Source organism: Nycticebus coucang, chromosome 15 (genome assembly GCF_027406575.1).
Source record: "Nycticebus coucang isolate mNycCou1 chromosome 15, mNycCou1.pri, whole genome shotgun sequence".
Lineage (NCBI taxonomy): Eukaryota > Metazoa > Chordata > Mammalia > Primates > Lorisidae > Nycticebus > Nycticebus coucang.
Genome location: NC_069794.1, coordinates 32,949,223 through 32,974,581, shown reverse-complemented (window position 1 = coordinate 32,974,581; position 25,359 = coordinate 32,949,223). Strand labels below are relative to the sequence as shown.

The following is a 25,359-nucleotide window of genomic DNA, read 5'->3' as shown; positions in this document are numbered from 1 at the left end:
GCGCCCGCCACAACACCCGGCTAGAAGGCAAACATTTCTACTCTCAGCAACTCAATTCAACATAGTACTAAATACCCTATATAGTGCAATAGACCAAGAAAAAGAGAAAAAAGGCATAGATAGAAAAGAAAAAGTATCTGCCAGAAATGTCTTTATTTATAGCAGACATGTAGAAAATCTTAAGGAGTCTGCAAAAAAGCTACCAGAAATAATACGTGGATGTAGCAAAGTCAAAGTATACAAGATTATTATATAATAATGAATAGCATATTCATTGACTAGAAATGAATTTAAAAATGTAACTTTTTTTTTTGAGACAGAGTCTCACCATGTTGCCCTTGGTACAGTACAGTGGTATTATAGCTCACAGCAACCTCTAACTCTTGGACTCACACAATTCTCTTGCCTCAGCCTCCCATGCAGCTGGGACTACAGGCACCCGCCACAATGCCTTGCTATTTTTTTAGAGGCAGGGTCTTGCTCTGGCTCAGGCTGGTCTCTAACATTTGAGCTCAGGCAATCCACCGGCCTTGGCCTCCCAGAGTGTTAGTATTACAGGCATGAGCCACCACGCCCAGTCCAGTTTTTCAGTTTCTTAAAAAACTAAATATACATTTACCAGGCTACCTATGAAGAGAAAATTAATACTGCAAGCATAATAGCTTATTCCTTATATTTCTGCAAGGAAACTGTGACCGACCCTTGCCACCCCTCAGGAATATAAATGTTTGGAGTTTTCTTTATGGCAGTGATTGACGATTTTGTTATAAACACCTGGAGCAATGGACCGACCATACCTCCAGCCTGTCAGATTGCTTTGCACAAACATCAAGATTAATGACATGCAGCTGAGGTTCACTCACTATGGCCAGTGACATAGCAAGGTATGTCTAGGAGACAAGTCTAAGACTCACCTGAACAGAGACATTCGACACATTTCCCTGGAGTTCACTGTCAGACAGAAAGTATGTTCTGTGTGCCCAGCCAGGAAGAATGACAATACCTGTGGCTTAACTCCCTAGACACCACCAATACATATTTTTTTTTCCTGCTGCTTGCTCTGTTGTAATGAGCCTTAGCTATGAGTGTAAACTGCTTCTGAGCCTTGAATCCTCCTGGTAAATCACCAGAAGAAATACAACCTCACCATTCCACTTCTCAGTATTCACCCAAGAAAAGTGAAAATATATTATATATCCACACCATAATGGCAATATAAACATTTATAGCAGCTTTATTTGAAATAGCCAAAACCTGGAAACAACATTAACGTGCCCATCAAAGGTGAGTGGATCAACAAATTGTGATATATCCATCCAATGAAACACTATCAGCAAAAAAATGAAAAGACCATTGATAGATAACGTCATGAACACAAATCAATAGGCTGAGGGGAAAAAGCCAGACACAAAAGAATATATACAATATGATCTCTTTTATGTGGAACTCTAAAAAATGAAAACTAATCTACAATGACAGAAAATATTCTTCTGTGGTTATCTAGAGCCAGTTTCGTAGGAAAGGATGTACTGTGGCAGAGGATAAGAAAATCCTTAGAAATGATGGAAATGTTCTGAACCTTGACTGCAGCTGTGACTGCAAGTGTGCATGTCATCTTTCAAAACTCACTCAATTGGGCACTTTAAATCTATCCCAGGCTCTGCTACTAAGAAACCTGACCTAAGACTGACATGTTTGTTATTGAGATGTAAAGGAAGTTTTTTGAGTGACAGATTTGATTTCTCCTATAAGAAAGTGAAGTCATATGCTACAGGGGATCTGTCAGAGTTTTGAGAAGGGCAAAGGTTTGAAATAATCACAGGAGAAAATGGGAAAACTATTTGACTATAAAAAACAAGACAACCTGGCTATGGAAGGTCTATTTGAGATTGATCATTATGAACATGTATTATTATCAATTAACCCTTGTTTAATTTCCTTTAGCAGAACATGGAACTTGGCTGCAGGGAAAAAGGAAATAGCTGTTTTCATTTACAAAACAGAGTTTTGTCAGATGAGTGTAACAAATACACAGAGGCATGTTGTAGGCAGAATGGTCTCCAAAAACATCCATACTCTAATCCCCAAAACCTGTAAACATGTTACCTTACATGTCAAGAGGGACTCTACATGTGATTAAACTAAGGATTTTGAGATGTAGAGGCTAAACCGGAATATCTGGATGGACCCAATATAACATAAAGGTCCCCATAAGTGAAAGAAGGAGTCAGGATAGTCAGCAAAAGAGTTGAAGCAACAAAAAAGTGTCAGTGATGCAGCATGAAAAAATCTAACCAACCACTGCCTCCTCCAAAGAGGGGAGAGAGACACAAGCGGGGGAATTCTGGCACCCTCTAGAAGCTGGAAAGGCAAGGAAATGGACTCCCTTAGAGCCTACAGAAGAAATACAGCCTTGATTTTAGGCTAGTAAGACCCATTTTGTACTTCAAACTTCCAGAGCTACAAGCTAATTTGTGTTGTTTTAAGCCACCAAATTTGTGTGATTTGTTCCAGCAGCCATAGAGAACTAACACAGTAGATTAAGCAAGAGTTTTTCTAAAAAGAAAGACTATGATATCTAACCTGGGCAAGAAATGGAAATGGCTGATGGATGAGAAGAAACAGAGAAGTCAATGACAGCAATATAAAGTAGTATACTTAACTGACATTTTAAAAATAACCTTTATAAAGAGGGGAAATGATAAATAATCTGGAAACAGTAATAGAGGCAAGGAGACTCATAACACCATTTTATTATTTTATATGTTCATGAGCAAGAAACACTTCTTACTCAACTTTGTATTCTGAACACACAACATAATGCTCACATATACTCCATGTACAATTAACGTCTGAGGAGTAAGTGAATAAATTTATATCTCTTACCACAAACTACTCCTAAGATGAAGATCTACTGAGGGCAAAGAAGATTAAGTTGAATTATTAAGGCTACAAAGCCAGTTAGAGATAGAATTGAAGGGGATGAAAGACCCTGACTTTCTACCTCTTCCTGGAGGTACCATCACTTTAGGAAATCATCAAATAAACCTTAAAAGGACTTAAAAAGCATTCAAGTTTCCCATACTATGACTTTGCATGTAGCATCAAAAAGCTGGAAATCTGAATGACTGTATATATTGGAGGTTTATTGTATATTAAGAATATTCCCCACTTCCCTCTTCTAGCCCCAAAGCAGAAGTAATGAGAAGTGATACAGTAAATAGACATTATTTATTTACCTCCCCAGCAACATTTTCCTTAGGGTAAGTACTCCCCTCTGTGTGCTCTGCTCATCAGGCTGCTCAGCCACCACCCATCATAGGGTTAAAAATATAACTCAATCTAATCCATCAAAGTATCCCATCTCCTTGGCCAAAGTGAGTAAGGCAGACATATCAAAAACTTTACCAAAAAAATGTCTTCTAGAACTTGCAAAAGAGAGTACCTCTTTGCTCAGAGAAAATGCAGTTGCAGCTGCCAACAGTCTTAGCCCTTAACCACAGGACAGTAAGGTCACACACAGAAGAAAGCAGAAATGAGAAGACATAGATTTGATAACATTATTTAATTCCTGATCCAACTGTGTCTCAAGATAAAGAGTTATCAAATTCCATCCTTCCACCCTTTTATCTTATATTAGGTTTACTACTTTTTAAGTAGATTTCTCTCAGTTACAACAGCAAGGACACTAATTTAAAAGGGCAGGGAACAATAACCTCTGCAGTTGATATACAGGCCCAGCTAAAATCTCCAATGGGAGCTATTCAGAAATCATAGTTAAGACTGTTCTCTTCCCTCTTAGTTTCTTAGTATTGCTATTCAATAGAAAAAGAAACTCTGTTACATAAAATAGGCTCTGGTCAATGAACATGTTTAAGAAAAAACAGATTTATAGAGATTTCTGCATTCGGCAAAAAAAGAGGTCTTTAATCTCTAATTTAAATATTTCATATTGCCTTTTCTTTTGCACAGCTACCAAAGTCAAAAGAAGCACAGAACAATATAAACATTCCTGGAGTCTCCCTAATTCATTTCAAGAAAGGCATATGGGGTGGCGACTGTGGCTCAGTGAGCAGGGCGCTGGCCCCATATACCAAGGGTGGCGGGTTCAAACCCAGCCTGGCCAAACTGCAACAAAAAAATAGCCGGGTGTTGTGGCGGGCGCCTGTAGTCCCAGCTACTCGGGAGGCTGAGGCAGGAGAATTGCCTAAGCCCAGGAGTTGGCGGTTGCTGTGAGCTGTGTGATGCCACGGCACTCTACCGAGGGCGATAAAGTAAAACTCTGTCTCTACAAAAAAAAAGAAAGAAAGGCATATGATGAACCTAATCCAAGCCCCAACTCACAAGTCAATTTTATTCACTTTCTAGTACCCATGGTCAAAGTGAAAAAAGAAAAGAAAATGGATATGCTGCCCCAAAGGACTCATCAAAGATAACAAGAATAAACAATTCCTTTTTTTTTTTTGAGACAGAGTCTCACTTCACTGCCCTCAGTAGAGTGCCTTTGCATCGTAGCTCACAGCAACCTCAAATTCTTGGGCTCAAACAATCCTCTTGCCTTAGGCTCCCAAGTAGCTGGGACTACCGGTGCTTGCCATAATTCCCAGATACATTTTTAGAGGAAGAGTCTCACTGTTACTCAGCTGGTTTCAGGTGATCCACCCACGTAAGCCTCCCTAAGTGCTAGGATTACAGGCATCAGCCACCATAATTTTTAACACCCAACAACCAAGGTGAGGAACTTTATGGCCTTAAGGAAACTTGTGGCCTTCGTGGTCCATTAAGTGTGACCTTCTGACTGAATAAAATTTTACATGACAAAACCTTCTACTGAAAGGGGTGCAGGAGAGAAAGATGAAGCTTTTCTTGCCTCCTTTGGTGCTTAAAAAAAAATTATCTTAAAATTGAGAGGCCATATGTTCCCCACCTATGCATAGCAAGATAGGCTTTTGGTCAAGAAACACCCAAAAATAAAGATAAAACTAACAGTAACCTCAAATAATAGGGAACTTTTACAGCTCACAGAAGTGAAATGGTTTGCTAATTATACTCACATCTTTTTAATCTTCCTATTTTTTTTTTTCAAATCACTGTGTGGAAAGTTCTTATTCTCTATAAATTACCAACAACTTTACCTTGCTTCTTGTCTTCACTTTTGATTTGCTCTTCTGTTTTCTTTTCAATTTCTTCTTATTTAAAATTTTCTTATTCCTAAAAATGTTTAAAAAATGAAAAGAAATTATGAACATTCATATTAGGACATAAAGAACTATCAAAAATAGGTATTTTCGAAATAGATACTCGGGTTATTTTTCTTACAAACTCTCTTTCTATGAAACGATATAAACATATAAGATATTAACATATAAGGTAGCTACTGAGAAAATAATACAATATAAGACAGCTGAGATATATTAAATGACAAATAATAAAAAATATAAATTCCACAAAAACTTTTATAAGATTAAAATGCTTAAAAAAACCAAAGTCTTTTAAATTTTATTCAGCAGAGGGGATTAATTAATAAATATCAGCTCTGTCCTCTTTCCAGAAAAAAAGCTGCCCTTGGTAGTAATGAGGGCTACAGTATAAAAGGGTTAGAGTCACTTTTTACTAACTTTCCACAGGAAAGTCCCCAAATGCATCCAGGAGCCAGTATTTCATTACCTCACAGCCCTGTAATCAAATTATTCTTTAAGAAAAAAAAAGTCCCTGCATGACTTTGAGAAAGAGAAAAAACATATGGCAAAGAATAAGAATTATAGTGGAAGAAACAATAGGCAAGGAAAACATTTTATTTTCATTTCATCGCATATCTTTTTATGCTCACCATGCTGGATGCACATTGCTGTGTAGGTAAGATACACAATGATAAAAAGAGCTCCTACCCTCAAAGAGCTCAGAGACTTGAATAGAAAGCAGTTTAATGAACTAACAAGAGGATGCTACCGCTGTAACAAAGACAAAAGGGGAAGGAGGAGGTGGAGGAGGTTGGCCTATATGCTGAAAAAGTCCTTAAAACTTGGTGACTGAAAGCAGTGACTAAAGAAAAAAGTTATGCAGCCTTAAAGAAAGATGGAGACTTTACCTCTTTCATGTATACATGGATGGAGCTGGAACATATTCTTCTTAGCAAAGTATCTCAAGAATGGAAGAAAAAGTACCCAATGTACTCAGCCCTACTATAAAACTAATTTAGGGTTTTCACATGAAAGGTATAACTCAGTTACAACCTAAGAATAGGGGGAAGGAAGAAAGGGAGGGGAGGGAGGGGAAGAGGTGGATAGAGGGAAGGGGATTGGTGGGATTACACCAGCGGTGCATCTTACAAGGGTATATGTGAAACTTGGTAAATGTAGAATGTAAGTGTCTTGGCACAGTAACTGAGAGAATGCCAGGAAGGCTATGTTAACCAGTGTGATGAAAGTGTGTCAAACGGTCTGTGAAGCTAGTGAATGAAGCCCCATGATCGTATCAATGTACACAGCTGTGATTTAATAAAAAAATAAAAGAAAAAAGTTTTAATTCTAGGTCACTTGGAGGCAGAAATGTCACTCATAAAAAGAAGGAAGTTAGGAAGAGGAGTTACTTTGCTAATAGAAAAAAAATGGGTTTGATTTTGAAGATGTTTATGTTCAAAATACCAAAATATCAAAAAATAGAGAGGAACAACATGCATATGAAAATTTTACCACTGACACTTCCTCAGCCTCACTCTTTAAATCAAAATAATAAAAGAATCTTGTCAATTGTATCTCATAAATAGTTCTTGGATCTATCCACATTATCTTTACTGCTGCCTGCTAATAATCTGTTACTACTATCTTTTGCCTGAACAAGTGTAAAAGCTTCTTAACTCATTTCTGCAAATCCATATTTACCCCACTTCAATTCATTTTTCACATAGAAACCCAAGTCAGCTTTCAAAAACCACAAACCTGAGTGGATAAGTCCCCTATTTAAAACTCACTATCTTCTCAATTCTCTGAAGATAAAGTCCACTGACATAACTTAAAAGATTCTCATCTAATAACCTCTGCCAACCACTCTTGCCTCATTTTGCATTTCTCTCCACCCAGTTCATCATACTCCAGCCACAAGGATATCTTTACAGTTGTCTGAACCTGTAAGGCCTTTTGCAGAAATTTCCTTCTCACTGAAATTCTCTCCGACATCTCCTGCTAACCATTACCATCTTCAAGGTCCGAGTGTAACTGTCATCTTCTCAGCAAAGTCTTTCAAACTCCCTAGGTTGGATAAGTTTCTCTGATACACTCTCTCAGTTCATCTTATACTTCTTTTCAGTGCATAGACTATAATTGCCATTAGGTATGACGTTCTTGTTTAATGTATCAGTCCTCACCAAGCTGTAAGCTGCAACAGTGCAGTGGACATGCCTTGCTTGGTCACTGCTCTAGCCTTTGTTTTTCCAGAAAAGTGCCTGGGACATGGTACTCAACAGTATTTTGAGAGAAAGAGAAAGTAGGGCGAAGAAGAGAGGAAGGGGAGAAAATAGTGAAGTTCAGAGATACACCCACATGCCTTGTTCAGACAGTAAAACAAGCAGAGCTCAAAGTTGTATCCACAGATACAAGAAGGCATTTAAAGGATATCAGCCAATGAAGGAGTCATCTATGGGTCTCTTGCACCCAGATTTTGGTGCAAAGGAGGTAATAGGAACCATATAATAAGATGAAACTCCCCCCAAGATAATATGCTACAAAAGTACAAAGAACAGTGTCACATGCCAAACAGGAACAGATACATTCCTATTCACACAACTCTTCAACTACAAGCACTGTGACACTATGAAGAACATCCGCTTCAGCTTTGCACTTACAGCACCGGCATCAGTGTCCAACACATCACAAATGTTCAAGAAATATCAAGTGAGTAAGCCCTGAGCACTTTTCATGGGTGGTTAATGAAACCAACCTTTACATTAAAGATTAACTGAATAAAATCAGTTATTTGAGCTAAAGGAATATGTAACCCGCACTAAAAGGTTAGCCCTAGCCCTTCTACATAATACAGAAAAACATCTAGGTCTATTCAAAATCAACTTTCAGAGAAGCAGAATATATAAATCCAAATTCAGATAGATTTCCTAAAGACTATGTTATCACTGACTTAAATTTTCCCAATTACAGACCAATGTTTTTGTTTTATTTAATGACCTTCTTTAAATTTCAAATGGCTTTACACACATTCTTAAAATACTTCTATGCATGGTGGCATTGAATCAGTTACAACAATTATTAATCTAAACCCAACAATTCATGAAGAACATCTAAAGAACAAGCTTTCTTCAAATTAATTACAAATTAATTTTACTGTGTTTTTTGTTGCTTTGGCTTGTTTTGGAGGTAGAGTATCAAAAAGAGTCAGTAATATCACATAAGTTGAAAATTATTTAACAAAAATCTGTATTCAATACTGGAAAATAAAAATGCTATTTACTAATAATGTAACATCCTATTACATTAGAACTAAGCTCGAACTTTTCATGATATCTGATAGACAAATAAAATAAAAAAGAAACTCTAGAAACCAGTGACACACATCAAAAATTCACCTTGACTTCATTAAGAACTCTCCATAATAGGAACTGTTTCAATACTAAAACCTAGTATAGCAATACAAGATATTTCTTGATAAAATCCTTGATGAGGTCAGCTGTTCTCACACGACTCTACATTAAAGCTGATACCAACTTTCAAAAAAAAATTCACCTTGAAATTTCTGATGATTTAGGGCTTTAATCAATAGAAGCTTAATGAAGAACATCCAGAATTAGTCCTATAAGACTTTTAGTCTTCTCACAAAAAGAACTTCATTCCCATGAGATTTAAAAGAATTATGGTTGGTAAAGAAAGGTAAAATGATACCTTAAGTATTTATTTTAAAATATTTACTTTAAAAATTCCGAAAAAGACCAAACAATTCTGCAATATAAGAACAAATGAAATTTGTAAGTTATTCAGTGATGTAGATCATACTTTGTCTATTAGTCTGTTTTCCTGCAAAACAAAAATTAGTCAATTTAATTTAACAATCTCACTCTCAAATCTGCTTCTTCATTTGCTATTTTAGGAGGCTATCTCTGAGATTCTTTCTAACTCTGAAATGCTAGGATTTTAATAATTCCAAATTTATAAAAATTCGAAGAATTTCAATCTTTTGTGTAGTTTTACTTAGTAATAAGACATAAAAAATGCTAGGGCTATCGTCTAAAGCAGAAATAGGCAAAGTTTCTCTATCAAATAAAATATTTTACACTTTGTGACACAGAAGGATTTCTGCTACACCAACCTCAGTTACAGCATGGGAGCAGTGGCTTGACAGAGCACATGAACACACGTGCATGGCTGTATTCAAACTTTAGTCCTGGACACAGGAAATGTGACTTTCACATAATTTTCATTTATCACAAAATGTTGTTAATTTCTTTCAACCTTTTAAAAATGTAAACATCACTCTTATCTCATAGGTCATATGAAAGTAAGAATTGGGCCAGATTTGGTTTGTGATACAATGCTCACCACTCATTAGGGTATTCTTTAGTAAACAGGCTCATATCAGAAAGGAAAAAAATACTTTTAGCTATTAAGAGTGCAACACACATAAAACTACTCAAAATATTACTATGCTTATATAATAAATCAGCATTCTCAAAATTATCTATCTTTCCTTTCTATAAAGATAAACTTCTGACTGCTACTTCCCTAAAGTAAGACATTAGGCTCACACCAATCCTCTTCCTTCAAAGACTACACTAACATAAACAAACTATGGTGGAAAAGAGGGCAAGGCTAGATACATAAGAATCTGATAGAAGGACGCTCCCAAGGTGAAAGAGGGCTAGGCTAGATACACTAAGAATCTGATAGAAGGATGCTCCCAAGGTGAAAGAGGGCTGGGCTAGATATACTAAGAATCGGATAGAAGGACACTTCCAAGGTGAAAGAGGGCTAGGCTAGATACACTAAGAATCTGACAGAAGGACACTTCCAAGGTGAAATGAGACTACTGGCATGCCTTCCATGGGGGCATTCATACAGTTTGGGCATGAGTTAAGGACTAAGGGAGGATTCAGCAGAGAAATTCTACTAAAGTAAACAAGAAACTAGTGGTGCTTTAGACATCTCTGTGGGCTGGACTAATAGACTACAATCTAGAAGAGCTCCAGATACACAGCCAGTTTTCCCGATGTTATGTCTCCTCAGAAATGGAGCACTAAAGAATGATAGGAGACTTAGGCCTAATGGTAGGAGAAAATTCCCACAGTCTCTCAGTGTTCAGAGGACAGAATCCCAGCAGAAGGAGGGATCGACTTAATCCCTGACTGAAATGTAATAATCAACATCTCATCCTATTTGTCTAACACAGCAAAGATCAGACCATTCTGGAAGAAAGTAACTTCATTGAAAGAAATTGAATGTTTCTTAATTGAACAATTAATTGTTCTTTCACACACAGTGTTAGTCCAGTTTTGAGGCACTAAATAAACAATTTTTTGTCTCTTACTATATCGGAAGATGCAAAATAATGTGGCAGACAGATAATCAAAACAAAACCAGAAAACCGGGCAGACTCACAGATAATCCAAATATTAACATTAGGCAGCAAAGTACCTGAAATCACATAGAGATTAATCAAATATATGAAATGATATAATTTTCAACATCTTCTATAAAAAAGGAACCAAGTAGATACCCTGGAACTAAAAACTAAATATCTGAAATTAAAAACTTCTCATATGGTTTTAAAAGTAGAATAAGACACAGATTTCATAAACATGCAGACAGGCCAAGGAAAAACTATCCAAATTCAATCTCAGAAAAGTAAGAATGGGTTAACAAATCAGAGAATTTTAGATATATGGAACATAACCACAAAGTCTCATATTCATATAACTAGAAACCCAGAGAGAGAATAAAAGACTACAGCAAAAGCCATTTGTGAAGAGATAATTACTGCTAATTTTCCAAAAGTCAAGAAAGAAATCAGTTTAAGAGATTCAAGAAACTCAGGAGCTGGGTGTCATAGCTCAGGTCTGTAATCCTAGCAGTCTGGGAGGCCGGGGGTGGGGGGTGGGGAGTGGGGTGGATTGCTTGAACTTAGCAGTTCAAGATCTTCCATAGCAAGAGCAATCTCATCTCTAAAAATAGCTGGGCATTGTGGCGGGTGCCTGTAGTCCCAGCTACTTGGGAGGCTAGGCAACAGAATCACCAGAGCCCCAGAGTTTGAGGTTGCTGTGATCTGTGATACCACAGCACTCTACTGAGGGTGACAAAGCGAGACTCTGTCTCAAAAAAAAAAAAAAAAAAAAAAAAAGGAAAGAAAGAAAAGAAAAAGAAAAAATAAACTCAGGAAACTCCAAGCAAGAAAATGCTAAGAAAACTACAACTAGGCAAACAATAGTCTAATTGCTAAAAACAATGGACAGAGAGAAAATCTTAAAAATTGCCAGAGAAAAGAGATACACATGAAAGCACCATAAAAATCAACAGTCTCCATTCTGTGATGGAAGTGCCCAGGGGTGGGAATAGGGGAGTAGGGGATGTAAGGTAGCATAGAGTCTAGCAACCTACGATTGTATACCCACTAAAAATATCCTTTAAAAATGAAGACAAAAATAATATAGATGTTTTTAGACCCACAAAAGCTGATATAATTCACTATCAACAGATAAGAAATACTGAAGAAAGGTCTTCCTTAAATAATTATTAAATCATAATTTTAAATAAAAGGAACATACTGAAACTAAAGGATAGAAAAAAGATGTATCTTAACACTCTCCAATCTTCAAAAAAAGCTGATGTGGCTATATTAATATTTGATGAGGTAATTTTTAAGTCTAAGTCTATAATTTGTAAGAAATAAACAGATCATTTCATATTGCTAAAAAGGCCAATTCAACAGGAAAACAAAACAATCCTAAATCTAAATTCATCTAAACACATTTTCAAAATACTGTATATGAAATAAAATTGACAGAAGTAAAAAGGGAAGATGCAAATCCACAATTCAAAGATCAGGTATTATCACACCTCTCTCTGTAACTGAAAGAACAATTAGAGAATAAAACAGCACAGATACAGAAAAATTTAAAAACATGATCAAAGAAAACCATATCCAACAACTACAGAATGTCCTTCTTTTTGAATGCAGATAGAACATTTACCAATAGATGACATGCTGGACCACAGACCAAATCTCAACAAATTTCCAAGGACTGAATCATAAGGTAATTCCTTTATCACAGAAAAATTAAACCACAGATCAACAACAGAGAAAAAAAAAAATCCAAAATGGTTGACAATCAATACAAACAAACAAACAAAAAACAACAACAAAAAAAGACTTCTAAATAACCTATGGTTCAAAGAATTAGTCATGATAAAAATTTAAAAATTTTTTCTTTCTTTTTTCCTCTGGACATAACAAAAATATTTTAAAATAAATAAAAATGAAATACGACATCAATACTTGTAGAATACAGCATAAGTAGCACTTAAACAAAATGCATAACTTTTTGCATATATACAAATGCATATATTAAAATAAAGAAAGTTTGAAAGTAAATTATCTAGCAGATAATTTAAGTTGAGGCTTACAACTCAAGAAGCTAGAAAGAGAACAGCAATGTAAATGCAAAGACTGTAGAAAGAAGGAAATAAAAATAAGGACTTCCAATGTAACAGAAAGCTGACATTCAATACAGAATGTCAAAGAACCAAAAAATGGTTCTCTGAAAAGTTTAGTAAATACAGTAGAACCTCCAGAGTTGACAAACTCCCTACACTGACCATCTCCTTAAAGTTGACATAATTTTCATAAATTGGACGTGTACCACATGTACGTATCAGCACAGTAGGCCTAGCTTCTTATGCTGACCACGTCCATACATTGACCAGTTTGTTATAGTCCCTTAGGTGGTCAACTTACAGATGTTTTACGGTATAATAAAAAGACAAAAACATACTTACTGGCACAGATGAAGAAAAGGTTAACACATACGTTGTTGGTGTAAATGTAAATTAGTATATCAACTATGGAAAACAGTATGGAGATTCCTCAAAAAACTAAAAATAGAATTACCATATGATCCAGAAATTCCACTATTGGGTATATAACCAAAAGAAAGGAAACTGGTTTATTAAAGAGGTATCTGAACTTCCACATTTATTGCTGCACTATTCACAATAGCCAGATATGGAATCAACCTAAGAGTTCATGAACAGATAAATGGATAAGGAAAATGTGGCACATACACACAATGAAATACCAGTCAGTAATCAAAAAATAAATTCTGTCACTTGCAGCAACGTGTATGAGGCTGGAGGATATTATGTTAAGTGAAATAAGGCAGGCACAGAAAGATAAATACTACATGTTCTCACTCATATGGGAAGCTAAAAAAAGTTGACCTCACAGGAGAGAGTAGAAAAGCGGTTTCTAGAGGCTGGGAAGGGGAGGTAGGAGGGAGGGGAAGCTAGAGGTTGGTTAATGCTACAAAATCATAGCTACATAGAAAGAGCAAACTATAGTGTTCTACAGCACCATAGGATGACTATAATAAACAACAAGTCATTGTGTATTTTCAAATAGCTAGAAGAGCAGGTGCTGGATGTTCTCAATTCAAAGAAATGATAAATGTTTGAGGTCAGAGATACAGCAATTACTCTGATTTAATCATTAAACATTGTACACATATATCAAAATATCACACTGTACCCCACGAATATGGACAATTTGTGTCAATTAAAAATAAATAAATGTGGGCGGCGCCTGTGGCTCAGTCGGTAAGGCGCCAGCCCCATATACCGAGGGTGGCGGGTTCAAACCTTGCCCCGGCCAAACTGCAACCAAAAAATAGCCGGGCGTTGTGGTGGGCACCTGTACTCCCAGCTACTCGGGAGGCTGAGGCAAGAGAATCACTTAAGCCCAGGAGTTGGAGGTTGCTGTGAGCTGTGTGAGGCCATGGCACTCTACCAAGGGCCATAAAGTGAGACTCTGTCTCTACAAAAAAAATATAAAAAATAAAAATAAAATAAATAAATAAATGTAATACACATCTATCCAGACTGGTCAGGGAAAAAAATGAAAGCAGAAATTACTAATATGAGAAATAAGAAAGGAGAAATCACTACAGATGCTGCCCATAAACAACATAAATAAAAAATAAAACGGATAAAATCTTTAAAAAATATTAACTTCTCTCGTTCGGCAACCGTAGCTCACTGAGTAGGGCGCCAGCCACATACACCAAGGCTGGTGAGTTCGAGCCCGGCCCGGGCCTGCTAAACAACAATGACAATTACAACAAAAAAACAAACAAACAAACAAACAAAAATAGCTGGTGTCGTGGCGGGCGCCTGTAGTCCCAACTACTCAGGAGGCTGAAGCAAGAGAATCGCTTAAGCCCAAGAGTTTGAGGTTGCTGTGCGCTGTGACGTCACAGCACTCTACCAAAGGCAGAATAGTGAGACTCTGGTCTCAAAAAAAAAAAAAAAAAATTAACTTCTAGCTGGGCACAGTGGCTCATGCCTATTAATCCTAGCACTCTGGGAGGCTAAGGCTGGTGGATTGTTTGAGTTCAGGAATTTGAGACCAGCCTGAGCAAAAGCGAGACCCCATCTCTATTAAAAATAGAAAAACTGAAGCAAGAGGATCACTTGAGCCCAATAGTTGGAGGTGTGAGCTATGACACCACAGCATTCTACTTAGGGTAAATACTAGAGACTCTTGTCTCAAAAAAAAAAAAAGTATATGTGTGTGTGTGTGTGTATGTATATAAAACTTCTCAACATTAAAAAATGCAGGGGGTGGAGATAAGATGGCTGACTGAAGCCAGCTTTCCACAGAGGCTCCCGTCCAGAAGGAGAGTTAAAGGACAGAAATTTAGAAAGTAACCAGGTGGATTAGAGCTGCACCAAGAGAAAAGGTTGAAGAACACACATCAACCCCTTTGAGGTGAGCTGTGACCCCAAGGATACAAACAAAAGGTACAAAATCCATCACCAAGCAGACGGGAGTCCCCTACCCCATGAGAATGGCTTGGAGAGCCCCACAAACAAAATAGCAGAGTTCAAAGGTCCTCCCACACACTCAATGGGAGACACCCTCTAAAAACTGGACCTACCTCCCCTACTAGGGTGCCACTGCGTTCTCCTGCCAGGCATAAAACTGTATAAAACTGTATATATTTTCTACCTGCAATTCTGAACACCCAGCACTACCTCCACTCTCACTCTGAGGTCTGGAGGCCTGTCCCCAGGAGTGCAGATTCTTGGGTGAATTTTCAAGGGTTGTGGACAGGGCCTGGACTGCAGCTGGTCTAGTGCTGATTCTGCGGCATGGCAGTGAGGAGGGAAGGGTTGGCTGAGAGGGAAGCACGCTGGAGCGACAGTGGCCCAAGGTGCAGAGCAGCAGCTGTTTTTGGCAACAATAGGGCTCACCCCAGTATATTCCGAAGCCACAACCTCTGTCTCTCTGGGCAACCAGAGGAGGCTGGGCATCTTCTCAAGTGACAACCACCATGGAACAGATCTGGGACGGAAATGCAGGCCCCTTGAGTAAAGGGTTTGCCTGAGGCAGTACTGGTGTAGGTGGAGCGTGGGGACTAGATAACGCACACGCAGTGCTGACTGACTCCCAGGGTGGGACTGACCCAGAGGACTGCTTTACTTAGCCTAAGACACACCAGGCCCTCAGGGGATCATCAGCCTATAGACAAAGGAGTGCAGGAGGCTAGCACTGACAGCTAACCGAGCTGTGAATACAAACCTTTGCAGTGGCAAAGACAGGGCCTGAAGCATAGGTTCTGTGAACTAAAAACAGCTTCTCTTCTGCAGGGGAATTTAGCTGGGACAGAAACAAATTCTGCAAAGTTGTTCTGTTCGGTCAGTAACATCAATCAGAGGCGGGGCAGGAACTGAGTGAACACCCCCAAGCCTCCATCAAGCGCCCGAGGTTATCAGGCCTCATCTCCCCCTGCTGGATAGAGGGAGAGAGCAGCAGCCTGGCTGAGCAGATACACATTTCCTTGTGATTCAGGCAGGTGAAAACCCCTGGAGTAAATGCATATTGGAGGTAACTGGGTCACAGCCCTGCGGGGCTATCAGTGAATGGGCGTGACAGGGGTGCAAGGTGGGGAACAAGGCATCAACCTTCCCAGACTGATCTATTTGCTGGGTGGGTCCTCCTGACTCCATGGAGCACCGGAGCAAGCCATATCTGAGTTGTCACCAGACCCCTGCAATCCAGTTGCCAGAGACCTTTTAAAATCTCCCACCTGAGACAGTTGCTGACTGAGACAATTCATTTGGAATTTTGAACTAAACCAATTGCCCGAGGACTATCCAAGTGGTGCCCTGAGTGTGTAGGTTGTAGGAAGGTTTGATTTTCCTTTTCCAATTGTTACCTGTGCGGGGAGGGGTTACTTATTTGCTGGTATTTCTCCACAACTGAGACTTCAACCCAGAGTGACTGTTTCACTAGGGTAGACAGACAAAAGCTCAAAACAAGACAGAACCACTTAGCCCCACCACACCAAACAGGTCCCCAGTTTCTCAGGCTGTAGCATTGTACGGGTCCTCAACAAACCTGCAGGGGAAAAGTAAAACGGTGTAAAATAATCATGTGGCAGAATCAGCGGAAAAACTCTGGTAACATGAATAACAAGAATACATCAACCCCTCCAAGGAAAGATACGGCAAATGTAACTGATGATCCCATTCATAAACAGCTGACCGAGATGTCAGAAATCGAATTCAGAATTTGGATTGCAAACAAGATTAATAGAATGGAGGAAAATTTGGAATTAGAAATTCGCAGAGAAATTCAAAAGTCTGAACTGGAAATTCGAGGAGAAATTCAAAAGTTGTCTCAAGAATTTAATGAATTTAAAGACAAAACCACCAAAGATTTTGATGCACTAAAGCAAGAATTTATAGCCCTCAAAGATCTGAAAAATACAGTAGAATCCCTCAGTAACAGAGTGGAGCAAGCAGAAGAAAGGATTTCTGACATTGAAGACAAAGCATTTGAACGTTCCCAAACTCTCAAAGAGGAAGAGAAATGGAGAGCAAAACTGGATCATTCTCTCAGCGAGCTCTGGGATAATTCGAAGAAGGCTAATATCCACCTCACTGGAATCCCTGAAAGTGATGAAGTGGCCTCGCAAGGCACAGAGGCACTTCTCCATGAAATTATAAAAGAGAATTTTCCAGACATGCCAAGAGATTCTGAAATTCAGATAGCAGACAGTTTCAGAACCCCAGCATGTCTCAATCCAAATAAGACATCCCCCAGGCATATCATAATTAACTTCACTAAAGTTAATTTGAAGGAGAAAATTCTGAAAGCACCCAAACGTAAGAAATCCATTACCTACAAAGGGAAGAATATTAGAATGACTGCAGATCTCTCTGCTGAAACTTTTCAAGCCAGAAGAGGGTGGTCATCAACTTCTAATCTCCTAAAGCAAAATAACTTGCAACCCCGGATCCTATATCCAGCTAAACTGAGTTTCATTTATGATGGAAAAATGAAATACTTTAATGACATTCATATGTTGAAGAAATTTGCCATAACCAAACCAGCTCTTCAGCATATTCTCAGACCTATCCCCCATAATGAACAGCCCAATCCTCTACCACAAAAGTAAACTCACTCAGAATCTTTTGATCAAACTCCAACTTCCACAGTGGCAAAAGGATTAAAAATGTCCACTGGACTTTCCAAAAACTTGATACCCAAAATTTTACCACACTTACCAATATTCTCCATTAATGTGAATGGCTTAAACTGCCCTCTAAAGAGGCTCAGGTTAGCTGACTGAACACAAAAACTCAGGCCAGATATTCGCTGCATATAAGAATCACATCTTACCTTAAAAGATAAATATAGACTCAGTGTGAAAGGATGGTCATCCATATTTCAGGCAAATGATAACCAGAAAAAAGCAGGTGTTACAACTGTATTTGCAGACACAATAGGCTTTAAACCAACAAAAGTGAGGAAGGATAAGAATAGTCACATCACATTTGTTAAGGGTAATACTCAATATGATGACATTTCAATTCTTAATATTTATGCACCCAACAAGAATGCACCTCAATTTATAAGAGAAACTCTAACACACATGAGCAACTTGATTTCCTCCAGCTCCATAATCGTTGGAGATTTCAACACTCTTTTGGCAGTGTTGAATAGATCCTCCAAGAAGAAGCCAAGCAAAGAAAGTTTACATTTAAACAATAACCATCCAACATTTGGATTTAGCAGACATCTACAAAACATTTCATCCCAAAAAAACTGAAAACTCATACTTCTCATCAGCCCACGGAACATACTCCAAAATCGATCACATCTCAGGTCACAAGTCTAACCTCGGGAAATTTAAAAGAACAGAAATTATTCCTTGCATCTTCTCAGACCACCCTGGAATAAAAGTTGACCTGAGTAACAACAGGAATCTGCATACTCATACAAAAACATGGAAGTTAAATAATCTTATGCTGAATGACAGCTGGGTCAGAGATGAGATTAAAAAGAAAATTGCCAAATTTTTGGAACAAAACGACGATAAAGACACGAATTATCAGAACCTCTGGGATACCACAAAGGCAGTCGTAAGAGGGAAATTTGTAGCACTACAAGCCTTCCTCAGGAGAACGGAAAGAGAGGAAGTTGACAACTTAATGGGACACCTCAAGCAACTGGAAAAGGAAGAACATTCAACCCCAAACCCAGTAGAAGAAAAGAAATAACCAAAATCAGAGAAGAATTAAATGAAATTGAAAACAAAAGAATTATACAACAGATCAATAAATCAAAAAGTTGGTTCTTTGAAAAGGTCAATAAAATAGATAAACCTTTGGCTAACCTAACCAGGGAAAAAAAGAGTAAAATCTCTAATCTCATCAATCAGAAACAACAAAGATGAAATAACAGACTCCTCAGATATTCAAAAAATCCTTAATGAATATTACAAGAAACTTTATTCTCCGAAATATGAAAATCTGAAGGAAACTGACCAATACTTGGAAGCATGTCACCTTCCAAGACGTAGCCAGAATCAAGTAGAAATGTTGAACAGGCCAATATCAAGTTCTGAAATAGCATCAACCATACGAAATCTCCCTAAAAAGAAAAGCCTGGGACCAGATGGCTTCACGTCAAAATTCTACCAAACCTTTAAAGAGGAACTAGTATCTATATTACTCAACCTGTTCCAAAATATAGAAAAAGAAGGAAGACTACCCAACACATTCTATGAAGCAAACATCACCCTGATCCCAAAACCAGGAAAAGATCCAACAAGAAAAGAAAATTATAGATCGATATCACTAATGAATATAGATGCAAAAATATTCAACAAGAGCCTAACAAACAGAATCCAGCAACAAATCAAACAAATTATACATCGTGACCAAGTCGGTTTTATCCCAGGGTCTCCAGGCTGGGAGATAAATAAATAAGTATAATTCAGCACATAAACAAATTAAAAAACAAAGACCATATGATTCTTTCAATTGATGCAGAAAAAGCTTTTGATAATATCCAGCATCCCTTCATGATCACAACACATAAAAAAATTGGTATAGAAGGGACATTTCTTAAATAGAGGCCATCTACAGCAAACCCACAGCCAATATCGTATTGAATGGAGTTAAATTGAAATCATTTCCACTCAGATCAGGAACCAGACAAGGCTGCCCATTTTCTCCACTGCTCTTTAACATTGTAATGGACATTATAGCCTCCGCAATTAGGGAAGAAAAGGCGATCAAGGGTAGGGTCAGAAGAGATCAAACTTTCGCTCTTCGCAGATGATATGATTGTATATCTGGAAAACATGAGGGATTCTACTACAAAACTCTTAGAAGTGATCAAGGAATACAACAGCGTCTCAGGTTACAAAATCAACATTCATAAATCGGTAGCCTTTATATATACCAACAACAGTCAAGCTGAAAAAACAGTTAGGGACTCTATTCCATTCACAGTAGTGCCAAAGAAGATGAAATATTTGGGAGTTTATCTAACAAAGAACATGAAAGATCTCCATAAAGAGGACTATGAAACTCTGAGAAAAGAAATAGCTGAAAATGTTAACAAATAGAAAACATACCATGCTCATGGATAGGAAGAATCAACATTGTTAAAATGTCCATACTACCCAAAGCAATATACAATTTTAATGCAATCCCTATTAAAGCTCCACTTTTATACTTTAAAGATCTTGAAAAAATAATACTTCGTTTTATATAGAATCAGAAAAAAACTCGAATAGCCAAGACATTACTCAGAAATAAAAGCAAAGCAGGAGGAATCACGCTACCGGACCTCAGGCTATACTATAAATAGACAGTGATCAAAACAGCATGGTACTGGCACAAAAACAGAGAGGTAGGTGTATGGAACAGAATAGAGAACCAAGAGATGAATCCAGCTACTTACTGTTATTTGATCTTTGACAAGCCAATTAAAAACATTCAGTGGGGAAAAGATTCCCTATTTAACAAACGGTCCTGGGTGAACTGGCTCGCAACCTGTAGAAGACTGAAACTGGACCCACACCTTTCACCATTTCACCATTAACTAAGATAGACTCTCACTGGATTAAAGATTTAAACTTAAGACATGAAACTATAAATATACTAGAAGAAAGTGCAGGGAAAACCCTTGAAGAAATCGGTCTGGAAGAGTATTTTATGAGGAGGACCCCCCGGGCAATTGAAGCAGCTTCAAAAATACACTACTGGGACCTGATCAAACTAAAAAGCTTCTGCACAGCCAAGAACACAGTAAGTAAAGCAAGCAGACAGCCCTCAGAATGGGAGAAGATATTTGCAGGTTATGTCTCCGACAAAGGTTTAATAATCAGAATCCACAGGGAACGCAAACGTATAAGCAAAAAAAGAACAAGTGATCCCATCTCAGTCTGGGCAAGGGACTTGAAGAGAAACTTCTCTGAAGAAGACAGGTGCACGGCCTACAGACATATGAAAAAATGCTCATCATCTTTAATCATCAGAGAAATGCAAATCAAAACTACTTTGAGATATCATCTGACTCCAGTAAGATTAGCCCATATCACAAAATCCCAAGACCAGAGATGTTGGCGTGGATGTGGAGAAAAGGGAACACTTCTACACTGCTAGTGGGAATGCAAATTAATACATTCCTTTTGGAAAGATGTTTGGAGAACACTTAGAGATCTAAAAATAGATCTGCCATTCAATCCCATAATTCCTCTACTAGGTATATACCCAGAAGACCAAAAATCACATTATAACAAAGATATTTGTACCAGAATGTTTATTGCAGCCCAATTCATAATTGCTAAGTCATGGAAAAAGCCCAAGTGCCCATCGATCCACGAATGGCTTAATAAATTGTGGTATATGTACACCATGGAATATTATGCAGCCTTAAAGAAAGATGGAGACTTCACCTCTTTCATGTTTACATGGATGGAGCTGGAACATATTCTTCTTAGTAAAGTATCTCAAGAATGGAAGAAAAAGTATCCAATGTACTCAGCCCTACTATGAAACTAATTTGGGGCTTTCATATGAAAGCTATAACCCAGTTATACCCTAAGAATATGGGGAAGGGGGAGAGAGCGGGGAGCGAGGGGACAGGATGGGCAGAGGGAGGTGATTGGTGGGATTACAGCTGCGGTGCATCTTACAAGGGTATATGTGAAACTTAGTAAATGTAGCATATAAATGTCTTAACACAATAACTAAGAAAATGCCAGGAAGGCTATGGTTACCAGTGTGATGAAAATGTGTCAAACGGTCTATAAAACCAGTGTATGGTGCCCCTTGATCACATTAATGTACACAGCTATGATTTAGTAAAAAAAAAAAAATACAATACAAGCTTAAAAAGGACAAAAAAATGCAGTCCTCTATCTGTTAAGAAATTCTGAATCCCTTATCAAAATATATCCACAAAGAAAACCAAACTCCAATGGTACTGCTGGTGAATTTTTCCAAATACTTAAAAAAATTCACCTTTACATTCTTTCAAATATTATTCATTTGAGAATAACTCTTCCAGAGCACATAAAAAGAAACATTTCCCAACCCATTTTATAGACAATCACAACTTTGATACCAAAATCTGAAAAGAACATTTCAAAATACGAAAATATCACACCAAAATTTACAAACACAGAAGCAGAAGTACTACATAGCCAAAAGGTAGAAACAACTCAATTTTTTTTTATTGTTACAGTTGTCTTTTTTTCTTTTTTTTATTTAAGAATATTACAGGGGTACACATGTTTTGGTTACATAATTTGCGTCTGTACATCTTAAGTCAAAGTTATTAAGTGTGCTCTTCACATAGAAGGTACACATTGTATTCCTGAGGTACAAATTTACCCAACCCCTCTTCCCCTTCCCACCTGATTCCCACTGTGTTTTACTTCCATATGCACAAATAAATGTCGATCAACTAGTTCCAATTTAGTATTGAGTACATGTGGTGTTTGTTTTTCCATTCTTATGATACTTCACTTGGAAGAATGGTCTCTAGTTCCATCCAGGTTATTACTAAAGATATTAGATCTTTTTTTTTTATGATTGGTAGCACACCATGGTATATACATACCACATTTTATTAATCTACTCACGTACTGATTAGCACTTGGGTTATTTCTGTATCTTTGCAATTGTGAATCGTGCAGCTATAAAATTCCAGTACAAGTGTCTTTTTTATAAAATGTCTTTTTTTCTTTGGGGTAAATGCCTAGTAGGGAGCCCACTGGATTGAATGCTAAGTCTACTTTTACTTCTTTGAGGTATCTTCACACTATTTTCCATAGAGGTTGTACTCATTTCCAGTCCCACCAACATCTTGTAAGTGTTCCTTTCTTTCTGCTAGCACTTGTTTTGGGACTTTCTGATAAGAGCCATTTTCATTAGACAACTCAAATTTTCAACCAATAAATGTAAAAACAAAATATTTACAAAATAGTCTGTACATATTGGCCAGCTCTTCACAACATTTTGCAATGAATATTTTTGTAAATAAAAATGCAGTTAGCTATAATATCCCATTTTCCCTGTGCATGGTGACTTTTCGGACAACCTATACTTCCCTAAAGTGAGGGAAAATGAAAAGAGTTCATACTATCACCACTTCTACTTAACACTATATTGTATGTAAGTGAAGTTAAAAAAAAAAAACTCATAATGGTTGAAAAGTAAGAGTTGAAGCAATTTTATTTGTAGATATTTACATTTATAGAAAATGCTCAAAATTACCTATAAATAAGGAATAAGTGGATTATCAAGATCACTGGATATAAGATCAATTTTTAAAAACAATCAATTTATTAAAAAACCATGTGTAAACTGAAGCTTTTCTATGGCTTTTGTATAGCTTTCTATTCATCATCCTTAACATTTTGTTCAACCAATTATACCCTCTCTTTGTTCACTATAAGCTTTTTCTTTCTATGGTTTCTAACCTTAAAGGTCTACTATCCTGTAGGTGAAAAAAAAAAAAATTAAATGATCCTCTATCCCTCTCCATTATTAAATTCCTTAAAGAAAAAAAAAGATCTTTTATAATCTTGAACTCTTTCAAACCCTTACTACAATCCCCTACAAGTTTGGGAGACTTCTCAATACAGGCAGTTCCTGGGTTATGAAGTTGGAACGGTACATTTACCTGTAACAGCCTTTGTCCATAAGTGTGAGTCATACATCAGTCAGATGTTTGTAACTCGGGGACTTATTGTGATAGCCTCCATTCATAAGTGCAAGTTGTTTGTAAGTCAGATGATTGTGTACCACAAACTTTCTAGTCTTTATTATTCAAAATCTCCTGCATAAGACTACTGGCAAGCACTGCCTACTTCTTTACATACTCTCTCATCACCCCTGGTGTCTAGGATGATTCCTATTATAGTGTTTCTTCTACCTTTGATGATGACTCCATCTCAATCTTCTTCACTGGATCCTTTTTCTTCCTTTTCTTGTCCTTTAAATATTTACTATATATATCACTTCTAATGTGCGTTATTAGTCCATATTATATATTCATGTCGACGTTGGCAAGTTAAAAACCTTGTTTCCAATAAGCTATAACAACCTTTAACAGTAATAGCTATTGAGGTTAATGAAGATCATCAGAATGCTGATCTAAACCCAGCCATGTTCTCTGACAATAAATGTGTTTTTGCCATGAAAATCTATAAACTTTCTAGCCACTTCAAAACCCATAATCCAATCCTCTTAACTTCCCTGATAAAATGGGGACACCATTGAGATGTACTCCCTTTACTTTCCTTCTACTTACCTCAAAATAATGTCTACCATGGCTTTACTCTATTACTTATCCCCATTCTCCCTCTTTTTAAAATAACTATTCCTGCCCTTCTCTTTCAGCCCACAGGGTTAGAGTACAAAATTTAGAGACAAATGACTTGGGTTCAAATGCAGACTCTGCTGATTACGAACTCTGTGATCTTGGGAAAGTTACTTAGCCTCTCTGTGCCTCAGTTCTGTCATCGTGAAACAGGATGAATTGCAGCTCTCCCACTAGATGATGACACACTTACTAGAATTTCCTGGTATTTAGTAAATGCTAAACAAATTTTATTTATTTATTATCATCATTATCATTATTATTATTATTATTATTCCCATGCTAAAGTAGAATATCTATCTTGGTTTGGGTTTTCCCAGAAACAGACCCAGACTCAAGAATTCAAGTGCAGTAGTTGTTTTAAAAGGAAATCCAGGAAAAACAGTATTAGTAAAAATCGGAAGTGAAATGGGAAGGGAAGGAAGTTAAGAATGGGTGCATCATGAAGCCAGTTACCCTAATGGGCAACTAGAGCTTGATCCTAGTGGAGAACTCCAGAGATGGTATAGAACATGGCTCAGAGTTATTCCAATTGCAGCTAAGAAAAAGATAATCCATCTACCAACTCCCCATCCATCATTAGTTGAAAACTTTTTTGAAGACATTAACTCTCTGGCACTTCTGGATTGGCTGGCACACAGATCAAGCATGTTTCTTTTTGGGCAGAAAGTCACAAATGTTTTCATAGACTTTAAGGAGATAAATGCCAAAAGCTATGACTATGACACTAAGAACATCTGCTACAGTGAATTCTTTGTCTCTTTCCTAAAGCCACCACTTTCCTTCTTTTCCTTTAAATACTAATTTCTAAATACTCTACTCCCTTCTCCAACTAACCTCACTTTCCCACTGGAAAATGTGCCTTCTCCCACCTTCTGGAAAAAGGAGGTGGGAATGAGCTCATTATAATCTCTTAATGCCAACGTCAAGATCCCATCTCAGACTTCTTTTTAAATA

General features: G+C 37.4%; 1 protein-coding gene across 16 annotated transcripts in view; it reads right to left on the bottom strand.

The window, feature by feature from the left end:
- MYCBP2 (MYC binding protein 2) overlaps positions 1-25,359 on the bottom strand; it is a 309,994-nt gene that overhangs the window by 268,052 nt on the left and 16,583 nt on the right. For all 16 annotated transcript variants that reach the window (XM_053563137.1, XM_053563138.1, XM_053563143.1 and 13 more), the window contains exon 2: positions 5,136-5,211. In XM_053563137.1, coding sequence (XP_053419112.1) covers positions 5,136-5,211 — 76 coding nt within the window. The remainder of the gene's footprint in view (positions 1-5,135; positions 5,212-25,359) is intronic.